Source organism: Marmota marmota, unplaced genomic scaffold, assembly GCF_001458135.2.
Source record: "Marmota marmota marmota unplaced genomic scaffold, marMar, whole genome shotgun sequence".
NCBI lineage: Eukaryota > Metazoa > Chordata > Mammalia > Rodentia > Sciuridae > Marmota > Marmota marmota.
The window spans coordinates 6411893-6430913 of record NW_026000185.1 but is presented as its reverse complement, the minus strand read 5'-3'; the positions used below and the strand labels follow the sequence as shown (position 1 = coordinate 6430913).

General features: G+C 57.5%; 5 protein-coding genes across 6 annotated transcripts; 2 read left to right on the top strand and 3 right to left on the bottom strand.

The window, feature by feature from the left end:
* Window positions 1-88: 88 nt before the first annotated feature.
* Cldn6 (claudin 6) lies at window positions 89-2427 on the bottom strand. The gene is made up of 2 exons (XM_015491543.2): window positions 2383-2427; window positions 89-1376 (listed from the first exon to the last, which is right to left on the bottom strand). Exon 2 carries the CDS (start codon window positions 1358-1360, stop codon window positions 695-697), a length of 666 nt encoding a protein of 221 aa, XP_015347029.1. The 5' UTR covers window positions 1361-1376; window positions 2383-2427; the 3' UTR covers window positions 89-694.
* A 1176-nt stretch (window positions 2428-3603) lies between these two features.
* Window positions 3604-5522, top strand: Tnfrsf12a (TNF receptor superfamily member 12A). The gene is made up of 4 exons (XM_015491542.2): window positions 3604-3768; window positions 4418-4522; window positions 4716-4850; window positions 4930-5522. The coding sequence occupies exons 1-4, from the start codon at window positions 3675-3677 to the stop codon at window positions 4983-4985; spliced, it is 390 nt and encodes a 129-aa protein (XP_015347028.1). The 5' UTR covers window positions 3604-3674; the 3' UTR covers window positions 4986-5522.
* Window positions 5523-5756: 234 nt separating this feature from the next.
* Window positions 5757-7367, bottom strand: Hcfc1r1 (host cell factor C1 regulator 1). 2 transcript variants are annotated; one of them, XM_015490847.2, is made up of 4 exons: window positions 7108-7367; window positions 6752-6808; window positions 6516-6644; window positions 5757-6125 (listed from the first exon to the last, which is right to left on the bottom strand). In XM_015490847.2, exons 1-4 carry the CDS (start codon window positions 7200-7202, stop codon window positions 5990-5992), a joined length of 417 nt encoding a protein of 138 aa, XP_015346333.1. In that variant the 5' UTR covers window positions 7203-7367; the 3' UTR covers window positions 5757-5989. The 2 variants fall into 2 exon arrangements, with proteins under 2 accessions (XP_015346333.1, XP_015346334.1); XM_015490848.2 differs by lacking the exon at window positions 6752-6808.
* Window positions 7368-7463: 96 nt separating this feature from the next.
* Thoc6 (THO complex 6) lies at window positions 7464-10895 on the top strand. The gene is made up of 13 exons (XM_015490846.2): window positions 7464-7732; window positions 8827-8942; window positions 9029-9093; window positions 9179-9282; window positions 9369-9406; window positions 9490-9538; window positions 9629-9700; window positions 9793-9895; window positions 9987-10036; window positions 10117-10179; window positions 10283-10393; window positions 10473-10607; window positions 10689-10895. The coding sequence occupies exons 1-13, from the start codon at window positions 7694-7696 to the stop codon at window positions 10767-10769; spliced, it is 1026 nt and encodes a 341-aa protein (XP_015346332.1). The 5' UTR covers window positions 7464-7693; the 3' UTR covers window positions 10770-10895.
* On the bottom strand, window positions 10890-18250 carry Bicdl2 (BICD family like cargo adaptor 2). The gene is made up of 10 exons (XM_015490849.2): window positions 18107-18250; window positions 16605-16900; window positions 14132-14347; window positions 13920-14036; window positions 13653-13799; window positions 12697-12894; window positions 12443-12592; window positions 11854-11984; window positions 11492-11612; window positions 10890-11390 (listed from the first exon to the last, which is right to left on the bottom strand). Exons 2-10 carry the CDS (start codon window positions 16884-16886, stop codon window positions 11229-11231), a joined length of 1524 nt encoding a protein of 507 aa, XP_015346335.1. The 5' UTR covers window positions 16887-16900; window positions 18107-18250; the 3' UTR covers window positions 10890-11228.
* Window positions 18251-19021: the final 771 nt, after the last annotated feature.

The following is a 19021-nucleotide window of genomic DNA, read 5'->3' as shown; positions in this document are numbered from 1 at the left end:
GGGACAAGAGATCATCATTGACTTGCATCCACCCGTCTCCTCCTCTAGCCAGGCAGGGAACTCCATCCCCAGCAAAAGCAAAGGCACAGAAACAAAACATACTTTATTTAGTAAAATCTTGTGTGGGCCAGACATGGGCAGATGTGTGCAGGGTTAGAGGTGTGGGTGGTGAGGTCTACAGCACAGCTGGGACCAGACTTGGGGAGAGGACCTGGTAATAATGGAGGAGGTAGAGGTCAGAAGACAAAGTGGTGGGCAGTCCTTTGGTAACTCATCAGGAGTCCTTCCTGGCCTGATGAGGAGGGGTGTGGCTGTCCATCAAAGTCTTAGAGAAGCCCAGTCCCCAGAAACAGTGGGAGCTCTCCTCCGGATAGGTCATCTTGTGGTCCCAAAAGCCACAGCAGCAAGGAGCCTTCACTTTGGTCCCACAGCTCCAGCTTGGCTTCCAAGATGGTGTTGCTCAAAGTGAAGAAGAATCCAGAAACAAATTTATCCAAAGGTGAAATATGCCAACAGCAGAGCCCAAGTGGGAGTTTGGGTCATCTTAGATTAAAGAGATACCTTCCCCTCCCCCATTAAAAAAAAAAAAGCAAAAAGAACCAAACCCAAAGCTGTCAGGCATCACCACTTCTCAATGGCTCCAGCTCAGGGGCCAAGGCTCCCTGGTTAATGGAGCCTCATTCCCCTGCTAGCATCAAACATAATTCTTGGTGGGGTACTCAGAGGGTCCCCGAGAGGGGGAATGCGGGGCAGATGCTGAATATCGGGCCATGTAATGGCTGGAGCTCCGGGCCTCTCCAGAGGGGCAGGTGCAGCACAGCAGTCCCCCACCCAGCATCAGAAGGCCACAGGCTGCCCAGCCCAAATACAGGGAGGCCCCCAGCTCTCTCTTCTGGGCCTCAGCCACCAGGGGGTTGTAGAAGTCCTGGATGATGGTGTGGGCTGTCCAGCAGACTGGGATCAGGGTTAGAACCCCTGAGATGACAAAGATGATCCCAGAAGTGAGCACCAGGCGGGCCTTGGAATCCTGGTCCTCCACACAGGTGGTGCACTTGGCCCCAGCAAGGTAGACCAGCAGGCCGACCAGGGCCAAAAGGAGGGTGATGACACAGAGGGCACGTGCAGCCTGCAGGTCCTGGGGCAGTGCCAGCAGCGAGTCATACACCTTGCACTGCATCTGGCCAGTGCTCTGCACCACGCAGGACATCCACAGCCCCTCCCACACCACCTGGGCCACCACGATGCTGTTGCCGATGAAAGCGGTCACCTTCCATAGGGGCAGGGTGCAGGAAATCAGAGCCTTTACCCAGCCCAGCAAAGCTAGGACAATTCCCAGGATCTGCAGACCAGCAGAGGCCATGGCAAGGTTGAAGGGGCTACATTACATGGGAGAACAAAAGCAGAAGAATGTTAAAGGGTGGCTGGCCCAGACCTTATGTCACAGCTGTGACCCCACACAGGATGCCAACAGCAGGAACCCCGGGAGTTGTCCACAGGTCCTGATATTGGAGCAAGCTGTACTCTGTGAGCCTCAATTACTCACGGTCAAAATTAGCATTTAATGCCTCCCTAGTTAATCACTTCTTTCCCAATAATGAAGGTTGCCCAGGTTTCTCCCACCAGGTGCGGCTGTCCAGCCTGGCTCAGCCCTGGAGGGGCAGGCAAGGTGCGGGGGACACAAGGAGTTCCTTCTGGAAGGCCACCCCAATGACTGCCTGGGTTCACCCTCACTCTCCTTTGAGGGGCCAAGGAGTGAGCCCTCAAAGTTGGGGAACTTTTTGTGCGTATTTAGACCAAAAGGCCATGTTAGGGTCCCAAGAGGAGATAAAAATCCAAGGGTCTGTTCAGCTGTTCCTCCACCACTAAGCTGGCTGCACCTGTGTTGGTCAGGCCCAAGATGTCGGGCTCACCAACCGAGGGGGATCTGCCAGATCTAGCTACCCGAAGTTTCGCCCCCGAATGCGTCCCTACCCTTCTCTCCTTCCCTTTCCACATACTGTGGCTTGACTCTGTGCGAGGGCGCGAGGGCGGGTTCCACCACCGACCCCCTGGGCCACAGCTACAAGGCACTGAGCGCCGGGAGGGGCTCAATGGCGCGCGGGCCGCAGGATTCCCTCCCGCAGGTGAGGGGGAGGGGAGTCCCGCCCTGGAGAGGAAGGCAGGTGGGGGAGGGGCTCGCGGAGTTTCGGTGCCTTTGTCCCTGGGGAGGGGGAGGGGCGTTTAACCCTTCTGGAACTGCGGAAGGACTGGATCCCCTCAATACAGCCTCATGCCCAGGGACTCGCCCACCCAGGTGGCCCCGCATGCGTCCCCAAGCCCCCTGCACTAGGCTCCGCAAGGTGTGTCTCCCAAACCCAATACACACACTTGCCCCGGGCTCACCTGCGTGAAGGACCTGAAAGATCCGTAGGCCGAGTGTGGGGACGGGGGCGGAGACGGGGGGTCTTAAAGAGGCAATGACGTCACTCGGCCACCTCCCCCGGGGAGGGGCAGAGACCCCGACCCGATCCGCAGTGGGCGCGAACGCTTCCCAAGCTAGTCAGAGAGGGGCGCTAGAGACCCAGACTGCTGCACCTGCAACCGGTTGGGATTCGGGGACCCGGGTTGGCTGACACCTCAGCCACCACTTATTAGCACTGTGACCTCGGGAATTCATTCAACTTTCCCAAGCCTCAGTTTTCTACTCTGAAAAATGAAGACAGCAAGCATGCATTTTAGTATGTATGTCCTAAGGTATAAATTAAAGAGAACATTATTACACTACTGGAGTGACTCTGAATCATGTACAGCCAGAGGAATGAGAAGTTGTGCTCCATTTGTGTACCATATGTCAAAATACATTCTACTGTAAAATTAATTAATTTCAAAAAGGAACATAATTTTTGCTTTTGTTGCAGCCCCGGGGGGACCCTTAAAAAAGCAGCAGTTAGCCTCACGCAGTGGCGCACGCCTGTAATCCCAGCGGCTCCGGGTGGCTGAAGCAGGAAGATCAAGAGTTCAAAGCAGCCTCCGCAATTTAGAGAGGCCCTAAGCAACTCAGTGAGACCCTGTCTCTAAATAAAATATATAAAAAGGGCTGGGGATGTGGCTTAGTGACTAAGCGCACCTGGGTTGAAACCCCAGCACCAAAAATTAAATTAAATTAAATTTTAAAAACCAGCAGTTACCCCCTGGTTTAAAGAACCTTTGGTCATGTATAATTAATTGGAACAATTTTTTTTTTTGTAAAGAATCTTTGAGAGGACTGGGATGTAACTCAGTGGTAGAGTGCTAGTGCAGGAGGTCCTGGGTTTGATCCTCAGCTTTGCAAAACAAAATAAAATTTTTTGAAAGATCTCACAGAGTTAAAAATTATATAAGAAATCAATAATTATTTTTATGGGTTGTTTCATATCTGATTTGCCCTATCCCACAAGTTCCGGATTTGAGCGCCGAATAGGCAGAGCCGGGTCCGCATGCTTGCAGAGTACTGGAGGCCCCCAGCGCTGGGACTGTTCGTTGAAAGAATGACTGAAGGTAGCGGGCCGCACGGGGAGGGGCATCCCGGAGCGGATGGCCGGGCGGGAGGAGGCCAGGGCCCCGCCCCGGAAGGCGGGGGCGGGGGCGGGGCGGCGATCCCCTGTCTCCGCCGCCCGGCGGCCGGTGCAGACGGCGGTGGCCTCCAGGCGCTTACTATGGCTCTTGGCTCGATGCGCCCGATGCTGCGGCTCCTCGTGCTGGGGCTCGGGCTGGGGCTGCTACGCGCCGCAACCGGGGAGCAGGCACCAGGTATGCGGGGCACAGGGGCTGGGAGCCAAGATTGGGTGCCTGGAGGACCATCCGGAACTGGGAAACCGGACGGACGTAGAGATCCGGGGTCAGGTGGTCTTCAGACTCCGTGTGTTCTAGTGGGGAAGGTCCATGACACTCCCAAGTTTCATTCCTACTCTGGGCTCTCAGTTTCTCTGCATGTCCAATTGGGGTGTGGGGTCTTCTGCCCAAAAGTCCTTGCCAGAAGTGGAGAGGAAGTTTAAGGGCAGGAGGTTTCTTCGGTAAGAGGGCACACCCCCCAGCCTGGTCTTTAAGGGTCTGCCCAGCCCCAGTGATTGTAGAGTNTATACCATGTGGGGTGCCCCCTTCCATCCGGTGACTTCAGTGCCCAGCTATGCGGGAGGAGGGACCGGGGTCGGGCCGGGTGCCCAGGAGTGAGTCACCCACTGGCGGCGGGGGGGTTGTGGGGACCTGACCCCTCTCCCCAAAGTTCCACGCTACTACCCCCACCCGCACTGCCATCTCCGGGTCATGCCGTTCGGTCACCTGTGAGGAATGCGGGGGGGAGGGCGCCGGTGACTCACGTTATTCGAGCCGACCGACCCTGACCTCAGCCCCCAGAATAGCCGCGTCCCGCCCCCATGCTAACCCGCTGCCCCCTCCCCAGGCACCGCCCCCTGCTCTAGCGGCAGTTCCTGGAGCGCGGACCTGGACAAGTGCATGGACTGTGCGTCGTGTCCCGCGCGACCGCACAGTGACTTCTGCCTGGGCTGTAAGTGGGGTGCGGGTCCAGCGGCAAGTGGACCTCAGTGGAGCCGAGAGGGTAGCTGGGGGGGGTTAGAGGGCTTCGGATCTGGGAAATTAATCCCCAGAAGGCGCAAGTGGGGTGCAAGCTTGAGGCTCAGTTCTAGGGGGCGGGGCTGGTCCGGAGAGGGTCGAAGTCTGACTTGAATCTTGGTCCCCAGGCGCTGTGGCACCTCCCGCCCCCTTCCGGCTGCTTTGGCCCATCCTGGGGGGTGCCCTGAGCCTGGCCCTGGTGCTGGCACTGCTTTCTGCCTTCCTGGTCTGGAGACGGTGCCGCAGGAGAGAGAAGTTTACCAGTAAGTGTGCCCCGCCAAGCCGCCTACCCCATCGATCTTCCACATTTCAGCTGCTCATGACCCACCTCTTATCTTGCAGCCCCCATAGAGGAGACTGGTGGAGAGGGCTGTCCAGGTGTGGCGCTGATCCAGTGACTGAGCACCCCCACGGCCTGTGCGGCACTCAATCCGTTCATTCATTTGTTCATTCATTCTGGAGCCAGCTCCTGCCTCCCAGACACAGGCCTAGCCAGGTTCCTCCAACCACAGGCGGGGCAGGCAGTGAATCACCCCTGAGACCTGGGCCCAGGGTTCAGGAGAGCCTTCCAAGGAGTCTGATTGCCCTATGTCTGTCTGGTTCCAGGACAGAAAGGGAGCCTCAAGCTGGCTCACACTAAGAAACTGCAGCATTTGCACAAGGGGGGTCTCTCCCTTCCCCTGATGCCCTGGATACCAGGCTGACTTCAGGGGCAGACACAACACTAGGCCCGACCCACACAGATGGACTGAAACTCCTCTAGGGGTCCTCATCTTGGGGGATTAGGGCCCTGTTCTTATAGGGGGCTGGCCCTCTAGGAGGGCTGGCCCTAAAATACAGACCCCTACAACCCAAAGGGGGGAGGAGATATTTATTTTGGGGAGAACTTTAGAGTGGAGGGAGAATTTATTAATAAAATAATCTTTAACTTTAAATGGTTTGGAGTGTGGCATGATCCTGGGCTTGACTCCCCAGAGCTGGAGGGAGGGAGTGAGTCAGGCTGCCGCGGGGGCGGAGGGGGGGGGTGAGGCTCTGACTCACACATTCTCAATGCCTGGAGCCCAGCCTGCCAGGACCTGGCCAGCCGTTTTCCAGGGAAGATCTTGAGGAGAAACACCAGCATCCAGCACCCCACCCTTCCCAAAGGCCTCAGGTTTCAGACTGAAGACTTCAATTGTTCAGCAATTTTTTATTCCCTTTTTCAGGGCATACCTCCCCTTCCCCTGCTGCTGCCCTCCCACCCCAAGGTTCCATTGAGTTCAGTGTCCTCTTCTCTTGAGGAAAGGTCCTGTTGCCCAAACACCAATCTGGAGGAAGATACACAAGCAAGCACCTTGTCCCTTCCTGAGGGTTGCAGTCTCCCCTGGGGAAAGACATGGGGAATGATGTTGCCCACTATTGCTCAGAGGTCCATTATGTCCCCAGCTGGGGTTGCAGGATAGTGGGGACTAGGAGTATCCCCCAGCCTCAGCAGCCGAAGAGCCTCAGGGATTAAATTCCCAGGATAGCGCCAGAGAAGTAGTTCTGAGCAAGGACTCCTGGAAGAAGAAGAAATGACAGTCAAGACACTGGGCTGAAAACTGGCCTGGACCTGGTGGGTCCAGGTTTCTCACTCGGAGTCAAGATGTGAATCAGCACAGAAGTTGGCTACAAGTTAAAAATAGCATGATGAGGGGCTGGGGATGTGGCTCAAGCGGTAGCGCGCTCGCCTGGCATGCGTGCGGCCGGGGTTCGATCCTCAGCACCACATACAAACAAAGATGTTGTGTCTGCCGAAAACTAAACAATAAACATTAAAAAATTCTCTCTCTCTCTCTCTCCCTCCCTCTCCTCTCTCTCTTTAAAAAAAAAAAAAATAGCATGATGAGGCAGGATATGACGAGTGGCAGTTCTGAGGATCCTCTGGAAGACTTAGTGGAGATGCCTACCTCAGTGAGGGCAGGGCGGGTGGAAAAGCCATGGGGGGGCTGCAGTAAGGGTGGTCATTATGTAGGCTCAGGCGAGAGAAGTGGGTGGCCATGTTCTCCTCAGACAGAAACTGCTTTCGTAACGGCTCCCTGGGAAGAGATGGGGAGGAAGGCAGGCAGGGATATTAAGAGGGGAGGTAGATTGGTGGGCATCAGAGGAGACTGATATTGGAAGTCCTCCCTGCCCTCAAACTCACTGCTCCTCCTCCAGGCGCCGCTTGGTGCTCATGGGCATAGCTCCTCGGAGAGGGGAGCTGGGAAAAAGAGAGAGCCAGGAGCACCCCACCTTCGGCCCCTTCCCAAAGATCTATCCACCTGAGCTTGCAGCATCAGCACCTGAGCACCCAGCCCATTCCTGTGATGGTGGCACCTAAGCCACCCATTCTGGTCATCAGAATACCTGGAAGGTCTAAACCCCAAGCTCCCAGACTCAGCCGGACCTCAGCTTAAGTCCCCCCGTTTGCTCCACCCGGTATCAACCCTTAGGCCAGCCATGAGTCCCCAGCCAAAGCTGCGCTCCTCAGTCGTACCAACCCAGGGATCCCATACGTACCTGGCGTCCTGGCCTCGAGTCGCCCCTGAGGCGGTCCGCGGATCGTGCAGGGCCCGACCTGGGGGGCCCCGCTCCAGGGGCTGCTGAAGGATCATTGGGGTTCAGGGTATTAAGGCAGGAGGGGTAGGATCCGGGTGATAGGGGCGGAGCCTTCGGGGGCGTGACCCACTGCGAGGGGCGTGGCTTCTGGCGCGCGCAGTGGTGAGGCCTGCGCAGGCGCGGAAGACGAACGGCGCGTGGCTGGAAGGCGCGTAGGTTCGGCGGGGNACCACCGACCCCCTGGGCCACAGCTACAAGGCACTGAGCGCCGGGAGGGGCTCAATGGCGCGCGGGCCGCAGGATTCCCTCCCGCAGGTGAGGGGGAGGGGTCCCGACGTAACAGGGCAGCGGCGCCACTTAGTGTCGAGGGGCTTCGCGGCGCTCTCCTCTGTTTTGGGGGTGCGTGAAGCACGTGGTAGCCACTTTTCGCGCTCGGCCGGCCGGTAGTGTCGAGACACGGTGCCGCGGAGGGTAGCCGCTTGCGCGTACGTCCGGAGTCAGAAGGCTACGTTCCGCGCGGAGCACTCTGGGAGTAGTAGTTCCTGCGATGGAGCGCGCTGCCCCGCTAGCGGTGCCTCTGGGTCAGGTGAGTGGGTTTTGTGCGCGGTGCCTTCTGGGGTTTGTAGTCCATGCTTTGCTTGAATGGGATGGACAAGGAAAGATGAGGCAGCCCTGGTGTGCGTGGGCCGTTTGTGGGATTTGGACTCTAATGGGGGGAGGAACAGGAGAGTAACCCAGAAGGGCCTAACTTGGATAGGAATTAGATGTTGGTACCGGTTTTTTTGTGCAGGAAAAATAGAGCCACTTAAAAAACAAAATAGTTGAGGCCTGAAACGGAGACACGCCTGGGAACTCGAGGCTCAGGCAGGAGCATCACAAGTTCGAGGCCAGCCCTAGCTACATAGCGAGACCCTGGCTCAAAATAAAAAGAACTGGGAACCTCTCGAGGTGGCTCACGCGTGTATTCCCAGCTCCTTGGGAGACTGAGGCAGGAGGATTGCAAGTTCAAGGCCAGCCTAACCAACTGATTGAGGTCATATGCAACTTAGTGAGACCCCATCTAGAAATTTAAAAAATAAAAAGGGACAGGAATTTAGCTCAGTGGTAAAGCACCCCGATTCAATCCCCAGTGCCAATAAATAACAACAACAACAATAATAATAATAAAAAGAACTGGGGATGTAGCTCAGTTGTAAAGGGCCCCTGGGTTCAATACCTAGTACCCACCACCCCCAAATTAACAGAATAACTGTAGAAGAGACACTGTTTTGTGATGCTGGAGATCAGTCCCAAGACCTTATCCACGCCAAGTATGCGCTGCACTGCCAGCCCCAAAGAACCAGTTTTTAAGCACTTTCTATGTGACAGCCCCATGTGAAGCTCTTTATATACATTAGCTCACCTAATTGTGATAGACTCTCCTGTGACCTCCATCTCACCACGGGAGAAACTGATAAGAGAGGTTTTGGTGTTTGCTCAGAGGTCCACTAGACATCATTTCTGCTCCTCTTTCCTCACCCTCTTCTTGGAGCCACTCTTAGTTATGCATGGGCAAAGTGCCTTTGTGGTGGGCCACCTCAAAAGAGGACTGAGAAGTCTTGGCAGTGGGAAGCCAGGCCTGTGGCAGGGAAGGCATGAAGAAGTCTGTAATTGGGGGCCTCATCCAGCTTCTCCCCACAGACAGAGGTGTTTCAGGCCCTGCAGCGGCTGCACATGACCATCTTCTCCCAGAGTGTTTCACCCTGTGGGAAGTTCCTGGCGGCAGGCAACAATTATGGGCAGATTGCTATCTTCAGGTACTCTTGTCCCTTGCTCCCTACCATGTGTGAATCCTGGTATTTGGCCCTCCTGCTTCTGACCTGGCCTTGCCTCCCCCCTGCAGCCTGTCTGCTGCTTTGAGTTCAGAGGCCAAAGAGGAAAGCAAGAAACCCGTGGTGACCTTCCAAGGTGGGTATAGCCATCAAGTCTGGCTTAGAGGACCCTGGAGTGGAAGAGGGGACAGGGTGGGCTAAGGTTCTTCATTTCTTTTCAGCCCATGATGGGCCCGTCTACAGCATGGTCTCCACTGATCGACATCTGCTCAGTGCTGGCGATGGGGAGGTGAAGGCCTGGCTTTGGGCAGAGATCCTCAAGAAGGTAAGGAGTCTAGAGGCTGGGGAAGGGTTGGCCTGCCCTATGCCAGGGAGAGCCTTTGAGGTCACCTGGTGTTTTCCCTTACAAAGGGCTGTAAGGAACTGTGGCGTCGTCAGCCCCCATACAGGTGAGCCAGGGCCACTTGGGTGGAAGGCAGGTAGGGTGAGGGCACTAGCCTCACTGATGCTGACCCTGCTTTTTATCCCCCAGGACCAGCCTGGAAGTGCCTGAGATCAATGCCTTGCTGCTTGTCCCCAAGGTCTGATCCCTTTGTGACAGTCTGATCCTTCATCCTCTCCCTGTCTTGATTTGACACTGACTTCTAGCTCTGCCCTGCCTTCCTTTGCAGGAGAATTCCCTCATCCTGGCTGGGGGAGACTGTCAGTTGCACACTATGGACCTTGAAACTGGGACTTTCACGGTGGGTGAGCAGGGCCCTGGAATTGGGGCAGATCAGAGCCAGGGGGAAGCACTCTTCCTGGGTCCCCCTTTACCCTGGCTCTCTTCCTGCAGCGGGCCCTCCGGGGCCACACAGACTACATCCACTGCCTGGCACTGCGGGAACGCAGCCCTGAGGTGCTGTCAGGTGGCGAGGATGGGGCTGTGCGACTCTGGGGTAAGTAGGTACAATTGGATGGTAAAATAGTGGTAAGGGAGGCTGGGAACGGTAGGGCTCATAGGGAGCTCTCATGATTCTTTCCCCACAGATCTCCGAACGGTCAGAGAGGTCCAGACGATTGAGGTCTATAAGCACGAGGTGAGGACAGGACTCATACCTCTGTTCTGTATGCCCCCCAACTCCCCAAAGTTGTCTTTACCTTTTCCCTCCCCCGTCAGGAGTGCTCAAGGCCACACAACGGGCGCTGGATTGGATGCTTGGCCACTGACTCAGACTGGATGGTGAGCCTGCAAATTGTGTGGTCAGATGGGGTGGCAGCTCTGGGCCCTGTCAGCTGAGGGCCCATGGCTCTCAGTGGCTAGGGACTCCTACCTTTCTTCCCAGGTCTGTGGAGGGGGCCCAGCCCTCACCCTCTGGCACCTCCGGTCCTCCACACCCACCACCATCTTTCCAATGCGGGCGCCACAGAAGCATGTCACCTTCTACCAGGACCTGGTAAGTCCCTCTGTTTCACTTCTGCCACCCCTGCCTGGCTCCCCTCTCTAGTCCTGACCCCACTCCCTGTCCTCCACAGATTCTGTCAGCTGGCCAGGGTCGCTCCGTAAACCACTGGCAGCTGAGCGGAGAGCTTAAGGCCCAGGTGCCTGGATCTTCCCCAGGACTGCTCAGCCTCAGCCTCAACCAGCAGCCAGCAGCCCCTGAGTGCAAGGTGGGTGAAGCAAGGGGCTCTGGAGAGTCACTGGAGCCTTGGGGGGTGTCGGCAGGTCAGTCATGCCCTTCTTGTCCCTAGGTCCTGACAGTCGCTGGCAGCAGCTGCCGGGTGGATGTTTTCACCAACCTGGGGTACCGAGCCTTCTCCCTGTCCTTCTGACATCGGACAACATACCCCCACCTTAGGGATTTGGAGTGTTTATCTTTCTTTTTTTTTTTTTCTACAATAAAGTTTCAGGCTTTTCTTCTATGTGCTTCCTTCCCAAGAATGGAGGCCAAGTCCATATAGTGGTTTATATATTACTCTGTCTGTTCTTGATACATAAATACCCACACCCACCCCTGCCCTGGAGCAGCCAGAGACTCAGGGAGCCTAGCGCTTAGAAATGATAGACCTATACAGACTGCGAAAATAGAAGCTCTGTTGCACTGCCCCCGCCACCCACCTGGGGTCTCTAGCCCCGAAGCTGCCCCTACTCCCAAAGAGCCCCTGTCTAGCCTCCTGGGGTGAAGAGGGCACCAACCCCACTTGGAAGACATCCAGGCCCTGTCGCTCCATTGGCCCTTAGAGGAAAGTATGCCCCAGAGTGAGTCAAGGGTGGTCGCCTCGGCCCAGCCCTCAGGTCCTTCGGAAAAGGTTGCTGAGGAAGCCGCCGGCAGGCCCGGGGCCCAGGCGCAGTGAGAAGCGTGCTGTGGAGCGGCGTGGGGTCGATGCTGCCGCGCTCAACTCGTTCTGGCGCTGTGAGCGCAGCTGCTGCCCGATCACCACCTGCATGTCGTCCTGCGGGAGGCGGGGCGGGAGGAGGGTCAGTGCTCAGGTCCCACCTGCCCCAGGCCCCAGGCCGCCGGGGCCTGGGCCCCGCCCCCGCCCCCGCCGCTCACCTGCCAGGCCTCCAGCTCCTGCGTCAGCGCCACCTTCTGGCGGATGGTGCGCAGCAGCTCCCGGGACAGGGAGTCCCTCTCCAGCGAAATGCGGCTGAGCTCCAGGGACAGTTCCACGGCCCTGCCGGCGGAAAACAAGTCCGAGGGCGCCGGGGACTCCAGGAGCCAGGATGGTAGTGGGCTCCTGGGCCACGACGGGAGGGGGGTCGCTAACAGCAAGACCACGGAGGGCAGAGGGCCCCTGGGCCGGGGTGGGGATAATAACCCATAAGGCGGAGAGCAATTAAGAGCACAGAAGGACCAGAGTACCGAGGGGGCCTGTCGCCCCGCTGGGGCGGTGGTGAAGGGTGGCAATGGCTCACTTGTTCACAGCCTCGTCACGGTCCAAGAGGGCGCAGCTTAGGGCCTCCGCGGGATTGTCCTCTGCCCGCAGCTCCTTCTGCCTTTGCAACTCCTCCCTCAAGGTCTGCAGCTCTTCCCGCTGCAGCGTGATCTGCACAGGGGAGCAGCAGAAAGTTGGGTCCCGGGCAGCCTAGGCTCCAGTTCTCCCTGGCTCCCCCGCCTGCTCCACTGTGCAGAAGGCTCATGGATTCAGAGGCCCTCAGGCTGGTGCACGGTGGGGTGGGGCAAGCCTGGTGGGGTGGTATATGCAGGAAGGAAGCTGGAAGAGGCAGTGGGTGTATGGGAGGGGCAATGCGCCTGTAGGGGCCGTATACATTAGTTCTTTTTGAGACAGGGTCTTCCTAAGTTGCCGAAGGTCTCCTTAAGTTGATGAGGCTGGTCTCAAACTAGCCATCCACCTGCCTCAGCCTCCCAGTTGCTGGAATTACAGGCATGTGCCATTACAAATTCATGTATAGGAGGCTGAGTGAGCACAGGCTGGGAAGTGGAGGTGGGAATGAACTGGGGAGCTTATGGGACTCTACATCCAGCACTCAGCCCTTCCCCCACCTCATCTTGCAGCCTAGCCACTTCCTCTTCCTTCTCTTCTAGTATCTCCACTGGGCTTAGAGGTGCTCGCTTCTTAGGGGGCTCCAAGCTCTCCTCCTGGGGTGAAGATGGGGGTCTGGATGCCTCTTGGGTCTCCAGGGATGGGGTGATCTGTGGGCCAAAGGAATCAGTCAGTGCCCTAGCTGAATCAGGAATCAGGAATCAGCACCCCTAGCTGATGATACTGGTTGGGGGCTGGTGGGCTGCGAGCTTACCTGGGTGTCTCCACATACACTGGTGTCCTGGTCCTCGTACTGGTCGCCTTCGAGGCTGTGGGCCAACTCCGATTGCAGTGAGGCACTGGAGACGTTGGCGTCCTGAAGGCGTGACTCCTCTTCCAGCTCCAAGACGCGCCGCTGCAGCCTCCGCAGGGCGCTCAGCACTTCCCCAGCCTCAAAGCGAGCACGTTCCAGCTGCAGAGGGCCAGAGGGCAGTCAGCCTGAATGCCAGCGCCTGCATCTGGTGGTGGCCCACAGAGGGCGCCCGAGCGCCGGCAGCCTTGAGCCTCAGCAGCCCAGTGCTGCAGTTTCTGGAGCGCAGAACTACTTTCCCTGAACGGATGCCAATTTCCTCCCCTATAAAATAGGGCGCGCCGGGCATCATCCTTGCCTGTTCCACCTATCGGGTCACTTCACAGCGCAGTCCCCTCCCCTGTCCAGTCTAACTTCTAATTCTCACTAATTGCTTTGATCCAACATGTATTTCTCCTAAGCCTCACGCCTCACCACAGCCCAGAGGTGGGTGCCATTAGCATTCCGTATCACAAATGGGAAAACAGGCTGGGCTCTCCACAATGGTAACAAGAGACAGTGGGATAAAAAGCCAGGCAATCCAGAGCACATATCTCTGAGGTCTCAAATATCAGAGGTCCTTCCCTTTTTTGTTCCTTTTCTCCATCACTACCACTCCAGATGTGGATAGTCTAGACCAGGCATTTCTGGCCTGAATCCTGGTCTTAGCCCTCTCCCAAGTCTCCCAGCCACCAGGCTCTGATGCATTGAGAGCACACCCCCCCCTGCTCAACAGCCCACTGTGGCTCCCACTTGCCCCAGGCTCATGCCCACGTTTTTGTGACCCAGGTGCTGGGTTTCCAATGATCAAGGGCCACATCTCCCAGAAAGCCCTGAGGCTATTGCTAAGGACCCAGCTTTCCCCCTCCCCCATAGTTCACCTCGAGGCTGTGCTCCTTCTTCTCCCGCCTTAGCAGCAGCAACTCCTCATGAGTAGTCTGCAGTCTGCCCTGGCCCTTGTCCACCTCCTCACGCAGGCTTCGGATCTGTGCCTCCAGGTCCTGCCGGCGGCTCTGCAGCATCTGGTTCTGGGGGAAGGTCTCAGGGTGGGGTGGGAAGAGTGGGCCAGCCCCATGGAGCCCCCAGCCCAGTCTTTCTGGTTCAAGCTGACCCCCAACCCTTAACCCCCAGCCCCAGCAGGCACTCACCTCCCCCTGCAGACTCTCTAGCCGTGTTCTTAGCTCTGCCCCAGCCAGGGCCTGAGCCTGGCACTGACCCCGAAGGGCGTCTAGTTCTCTCTGGAGCTCCTGCTCAGTCTGGGAGGCCTGGGTGGGGGAGAGGGCAGGGGAGCCCTCAGCGGGCTCAAGCTGATTCCCGCTGGCCCCACACCACCCATGCCCAGGGATCAAGGCAGTCCCACCTGGGCCAGCTGCTGGCTGAGCCGGAGGTTCTGCTCACTGAGCTCACTGAGCGCCTGTGCGCGCTGGCGGCCGCTGTCCTGTTGCTCTGAGCGCTGCTCTCCCAGCTGGGCCCTCAGCGCCTCCACGTCCCCCTCCAGCTCCACAGCCCTGGCCTCCCACTCAGCGCCCCGGGCTGCCAGGCCCCTGCGGAGCTCATGGTTCTCTTGCTGCAGCCGCTGTGGGACCAGGCAGAGGGTCAGACACAGAAGGAGACATAGGATTGGAGCAGACCCAGAGATGGGGATGGAGGGACAGACAAGCAGAGACCAGCTGGCCAGGAGGGGGATGCTCTTGGCACACTGAGTGAGACCTGAAAGCTAGAGAGGAGAGTCAGGGAGAAAGCACGACACAGCACAGCCCAGAGAATCAGAAGGCAGCAGAGGAAAGCAAGAGAGAGAAGGGGCCAGGCCAGGCAGGATGGTGATGCTGGCTGGGGGCGTGGAGCTCCCCAATGGCCACTCACCTCCGGCTGCTGCCTGAGCTTCCGGACCCGAGGTCGCAAGCGCCGTTTTTGGCGCCTGATTCTGGCTGAATTTAAGCCCCGGCCCATGGCCTCACACAGCTGCAGTGTCCTGGGGGCTTTGCAGGCCCAGTCTCTGCCCAGCCCCTCTCCCCCAGTTCCCTCTAATTAACTCTGGTCAGCCCCGCCCTGGCCCCACGCCTCTGCCTGCCCTCCCCAAAACCTGTTGGACCAGCGGGGGGACGCGCTTGGCACACCCAGGTGCCCAGCATGAGGAGACAGACAAGTTGGAGGGCTACTCTCTCTAGGTCCTCAAGGCACAAAGGCCTGGGCCAGGTGACAGTAACCATGGTTGTTACAACTATTAGCAAGTATTCCTGCCAGCTGCCTGTCAGAGCTTACCAGGTATTCAATCCACTAGAGAATGCTTAACAGACTCAGGGGGGCTGAATGCCTCGCCCAAGGACACAGTTAGTGGAGCAGGGGTGCCAACAGGCAGCAATGTCTTAACCAAATACTGTGGGGGCAGCCCTCCTGAAGGATGAAGCTGGCAGGTTAGGATCCCATTGTCCTGGCCCTGCTGCTGCCACCATGTGGTCGGGACAAGTCTCTTTAATGTGTCCATGTTTCATCCCTCCCTCCCTCCATCATCCACCATCCATTCTCCATCTCTCCATCCAATATTTCCTCAGTTCCTGTTCTGGGGTCTCTAAGTCGATAGACCACCAAGTCCACTGCCTCAAGCAGCTTAGTGTCCAGAGGGCCACAGGCAAATGGATACAGACTTGAGCCAGGTAATCTGAGAGACAGTAAGGGCTGTGAAGAAACCTGCAAAGTGATGAAGAACAACGGGGGTGGGGTGGGGTGGGGGGGAAGCTGTCAAGGAGACATTGATTGGGTTGACTCCTGCAGTCAACCAGGAGGAGGGCTGTGAAACAGCAAGACAAGGGCCCTGAAGGGGCAAGCTGCAGTCACTCTGAGAATTGAAAAAGAGAAGTGGGTGGGAAGGATGGCAAAGCCAACAGGTCAGGGAGGCCAGTGGACTTGAGGGACTCTTAGGCTGTGGCAAGAGTTTCAGTTTCATCTTAAGTGTGATGGGGAGCCATGGGGAGATTCTGAGCCAGGAGAGAAATGATCTGATTTGCAGTGTTTGAAGTTCACTGGCTGCTCCTTGGGAATGGGTTCCAGGAGGCAAGAGGAGTCAGTGATAGGGCACTGAAGTGCCTTGAGCAGAAGCAATGCCCGGGGCTGCCATCAATGTAGAGGCTGCAGAAGTGAAAAGTGGGACAGATTTGGAAGCTAGTGTATAGGATTCAATGGGGTTTGCAGATGCGGGGGACAGTGCATGCCTATGGGGAACCAAGTGTCACGTTGAGATGTTATTAGGTTAGCTTGGTGGGAGAGGTGCAGGGCAAATGACTGCCCAGGTCAGCTCAGAGTGGGGATTGGGCCAACAATGCAAGTACACAAGGAAGCTTAGGGGTCCAGATGTGAGCCCCAGCCTGGGCAGAGGGAAGAACTGTTCCCACTTCATGAGGCTGGGCAAAAATTAACTGAGATGATGCTTGGAGGGGACTTGGCCAGGTGAAGGCAGGGAGTGGCTCTCAGCACCTGTTAGGTGAGAAGCCAGAGGGCCACAGGGGTCTGTGGCCTAGATCTTGACTTGTCCTCAAAAGTCTTTTATTTATTTAGTTAGTTTTTTGATGCTTGGGATCCAAACCAGGGTCTCACGCGTACTAGGCAAATGCTCTACTCCAACCTAGAATTTTTGTTCTTAACCACTGGGCAACACTGCCAGAACAACAGGCCATCCCTGAACTGTTCAGAGGCATCCTCCTGCGCACCTGTTCTCCCCCTGCCACCCACCTGCCCCATGCTCTTCTCTCCTCTCCTTGTGTGGTCCCCTTCTCTGGTCCACCCCAGGCCTGCCTGTTTTCCACCTGCCCTCCGCCCAGGCCCTGCAGCCAGCTCACTTCCTCGTGCTCAGCGTGTTGGGCACTCAGCATCTCCAGCTGCCTCCGTAGCTCCTCGTTGCGCTCCAGAAGCATCTTGCCCAGTTCTGCCGCCAGCAACAGGTCTTTCTCCTTCTGCTGAAGCTGCAAGGCCAGGTCCTCAGGCTCCTCAGGCCCTGGGCCCCCTCCCAGGAATGAGTCTCTTCGCTCCAGCACAAAGGGGAAGAAACCATCCTCGCCACTGGGGGAGGCAGCCCCGGAGAGCAGCCCTGACCGGAAGCGTGGCCCATCTGGGGAGCTCATGACATCTGCAGCATCTGTGGGGACAGATGGCTGCATGACATACCACCTTGTAGCCCTTCAGGCTTGCCCCCTGCTGGCCAATACCTGGCCATCCCAGTCCTGCAACCTCACCCTCCCTGGGCCACCAAGGGTTAATGATCTGTGTTTTGGCCACCCAGCTCCGTTAATGTCCCCAGGGTAGAGTGGGTAGACTGAGGCAGAAAGCAGAAATGAACTTCCTTGCCTTCGGCTTTTGTCCCAGGAAGCCTCTTCTCAGTACTCTGGAACCACAGACCACCCCCTGACAGTCCCTGCTTCCTTCTCACAACCTGCTGTGGCTCCCAGCCCCTCACTATGGGGCAAAATTTCCCAAACCCAGCTTCCTAAGGACTCTGAGGGTTGAATCCAACTTCTCTCAAGGATGCAGGACCCTCCCCTCACCTTTGAGGACTTCGGTGTCCTGACACCTTTGCCCTAGGAATCCAGTACCCTGCCCTGGCAGAAGCCCAGCTCCCCCCTCACTGCCCTCCCTAGGCCTTCTTCTATTATCTCAGGACCCAGGGGTCTGTTCTGGACCCCTGCAGACCTGGAGTCCCCACCCTTAGCGTCCACTCTCCTGGATTCCCAACACAGTCCTCCGATTTTTGCAAGACCAAGCAGGTCCTGCCCCCACCACTCTGGATTCAAGAACGCTCACGTCCAGACCCCCGGGTTCCCAGGGCCCTGGCGTCAGGCCCAGGGCAGGGCGAGGTAACAGGTTGTGCCGGCCAGCGCGCAGCCGCCGCCACTCCGGGTTTCTGTTTACTTCCCGGCCCGCCCCTGGGGACCCGAGCCCTGCGATCCCCGATGGCCTCCCGGGGCCCAGGGTCCAGGGGCTCAGGTCACACGGGTTACCTGCTCAAGCTCTCTCGAGGGTCCCGCCCCCTAGACACACCGGAGCGCGCGTACACGCGCACCTGTCCTCCCTTCCCTTGCAGGTGTCCCAGCTCAGCCCTGCCCGCGGAGCCCAGGTGTCGCGGTAGTCCCAGTCCAGCTGCACCAGGATCGCATAGAGGATCTTCCTGACCCCAGCCCCAGGCGTTCGAAACCCGGCCACCACCTTCCTTCCTGCCAGTGTCCCCACTTCCCGGAGGAGCCAGGCGACCGCCCGGCTGCCCCGGTACCCCTCCCAGCGACCTGGTCCTGCCCACTCCTGCCCGAAGCCCGGAGGGCCCTGCCCTCGGCGCCCCCTAGGCTCTCACCAGTCGCCGCCCGGGCTATCTCCGAGGTCTCCGCGTCCCCTCTTCCGGAGGCGGCGCCAGGTGCACAACCTGCACAGGTGAGGGGGCGGTTCCGCGGGAGGGGCAGGGGCGCCCCCTGGTGGCCGGAAGGGACAGGAAGAGTCAAAGGAAAATCGCCTCCACTCAGAGACACTGGTCCATCTTACTGTTGTGGGAAATGACCACTGGGAACATTAAATGAGCATCTACTGTTATGCAGATCCTATGCTGAGCATAGAGGTCCCTGTGGGACAGGAAATGATTAACAAAGAACATGGTAAGTCCTCTGCAAAGGAAGCCTTTTATGGGCATAACTTGTTTACCCTCATGACACCCTAATGAGGTGAGACCCACTATTACCTCCACCTCAAGCAATCTGAGGCACAGGGAGGTCGCCTACCTTGCTCGGGTCCCATGCACAGATCTTAACTCTGGTGTTGCTCTCTACTAATTGTCATGCTGCAGATCAGGACACTGAAGCCAGCACAGTAAGGTGACTTGCCCATGGCCACCCCTGAGCTCACATGGCTCCAAACTTGGGACTCTCAGTTCCTGTGATGTGCAGGGACTCCTGTTCCAGACAAGGACAGAGGCCTTGGTATGAGGGAGAATCCAAGGCAGGAAACGGGGCCAGCCATGGTGCAGCTTGGGCATGCACTAGTGTCCGAGCCATGGTCTTGTGCCTTGTCATGATTTTCTTCAGACCCCAGGTCTCCCTGAGCTGGATGGGGGTCACTGGCCTGGAGAGCAGGACATCTGAAGGGCTGGGTGGAGCCTCATAAATGTTAACAACAAGTTCTCTGGGGAAAACAATAGCCCTGATTTGCATTTGCCGATTTCCATAGTGTAAATACTCCTTTCTGGACAATTTCAAGTTTGCCACGACTTAACTGAGTA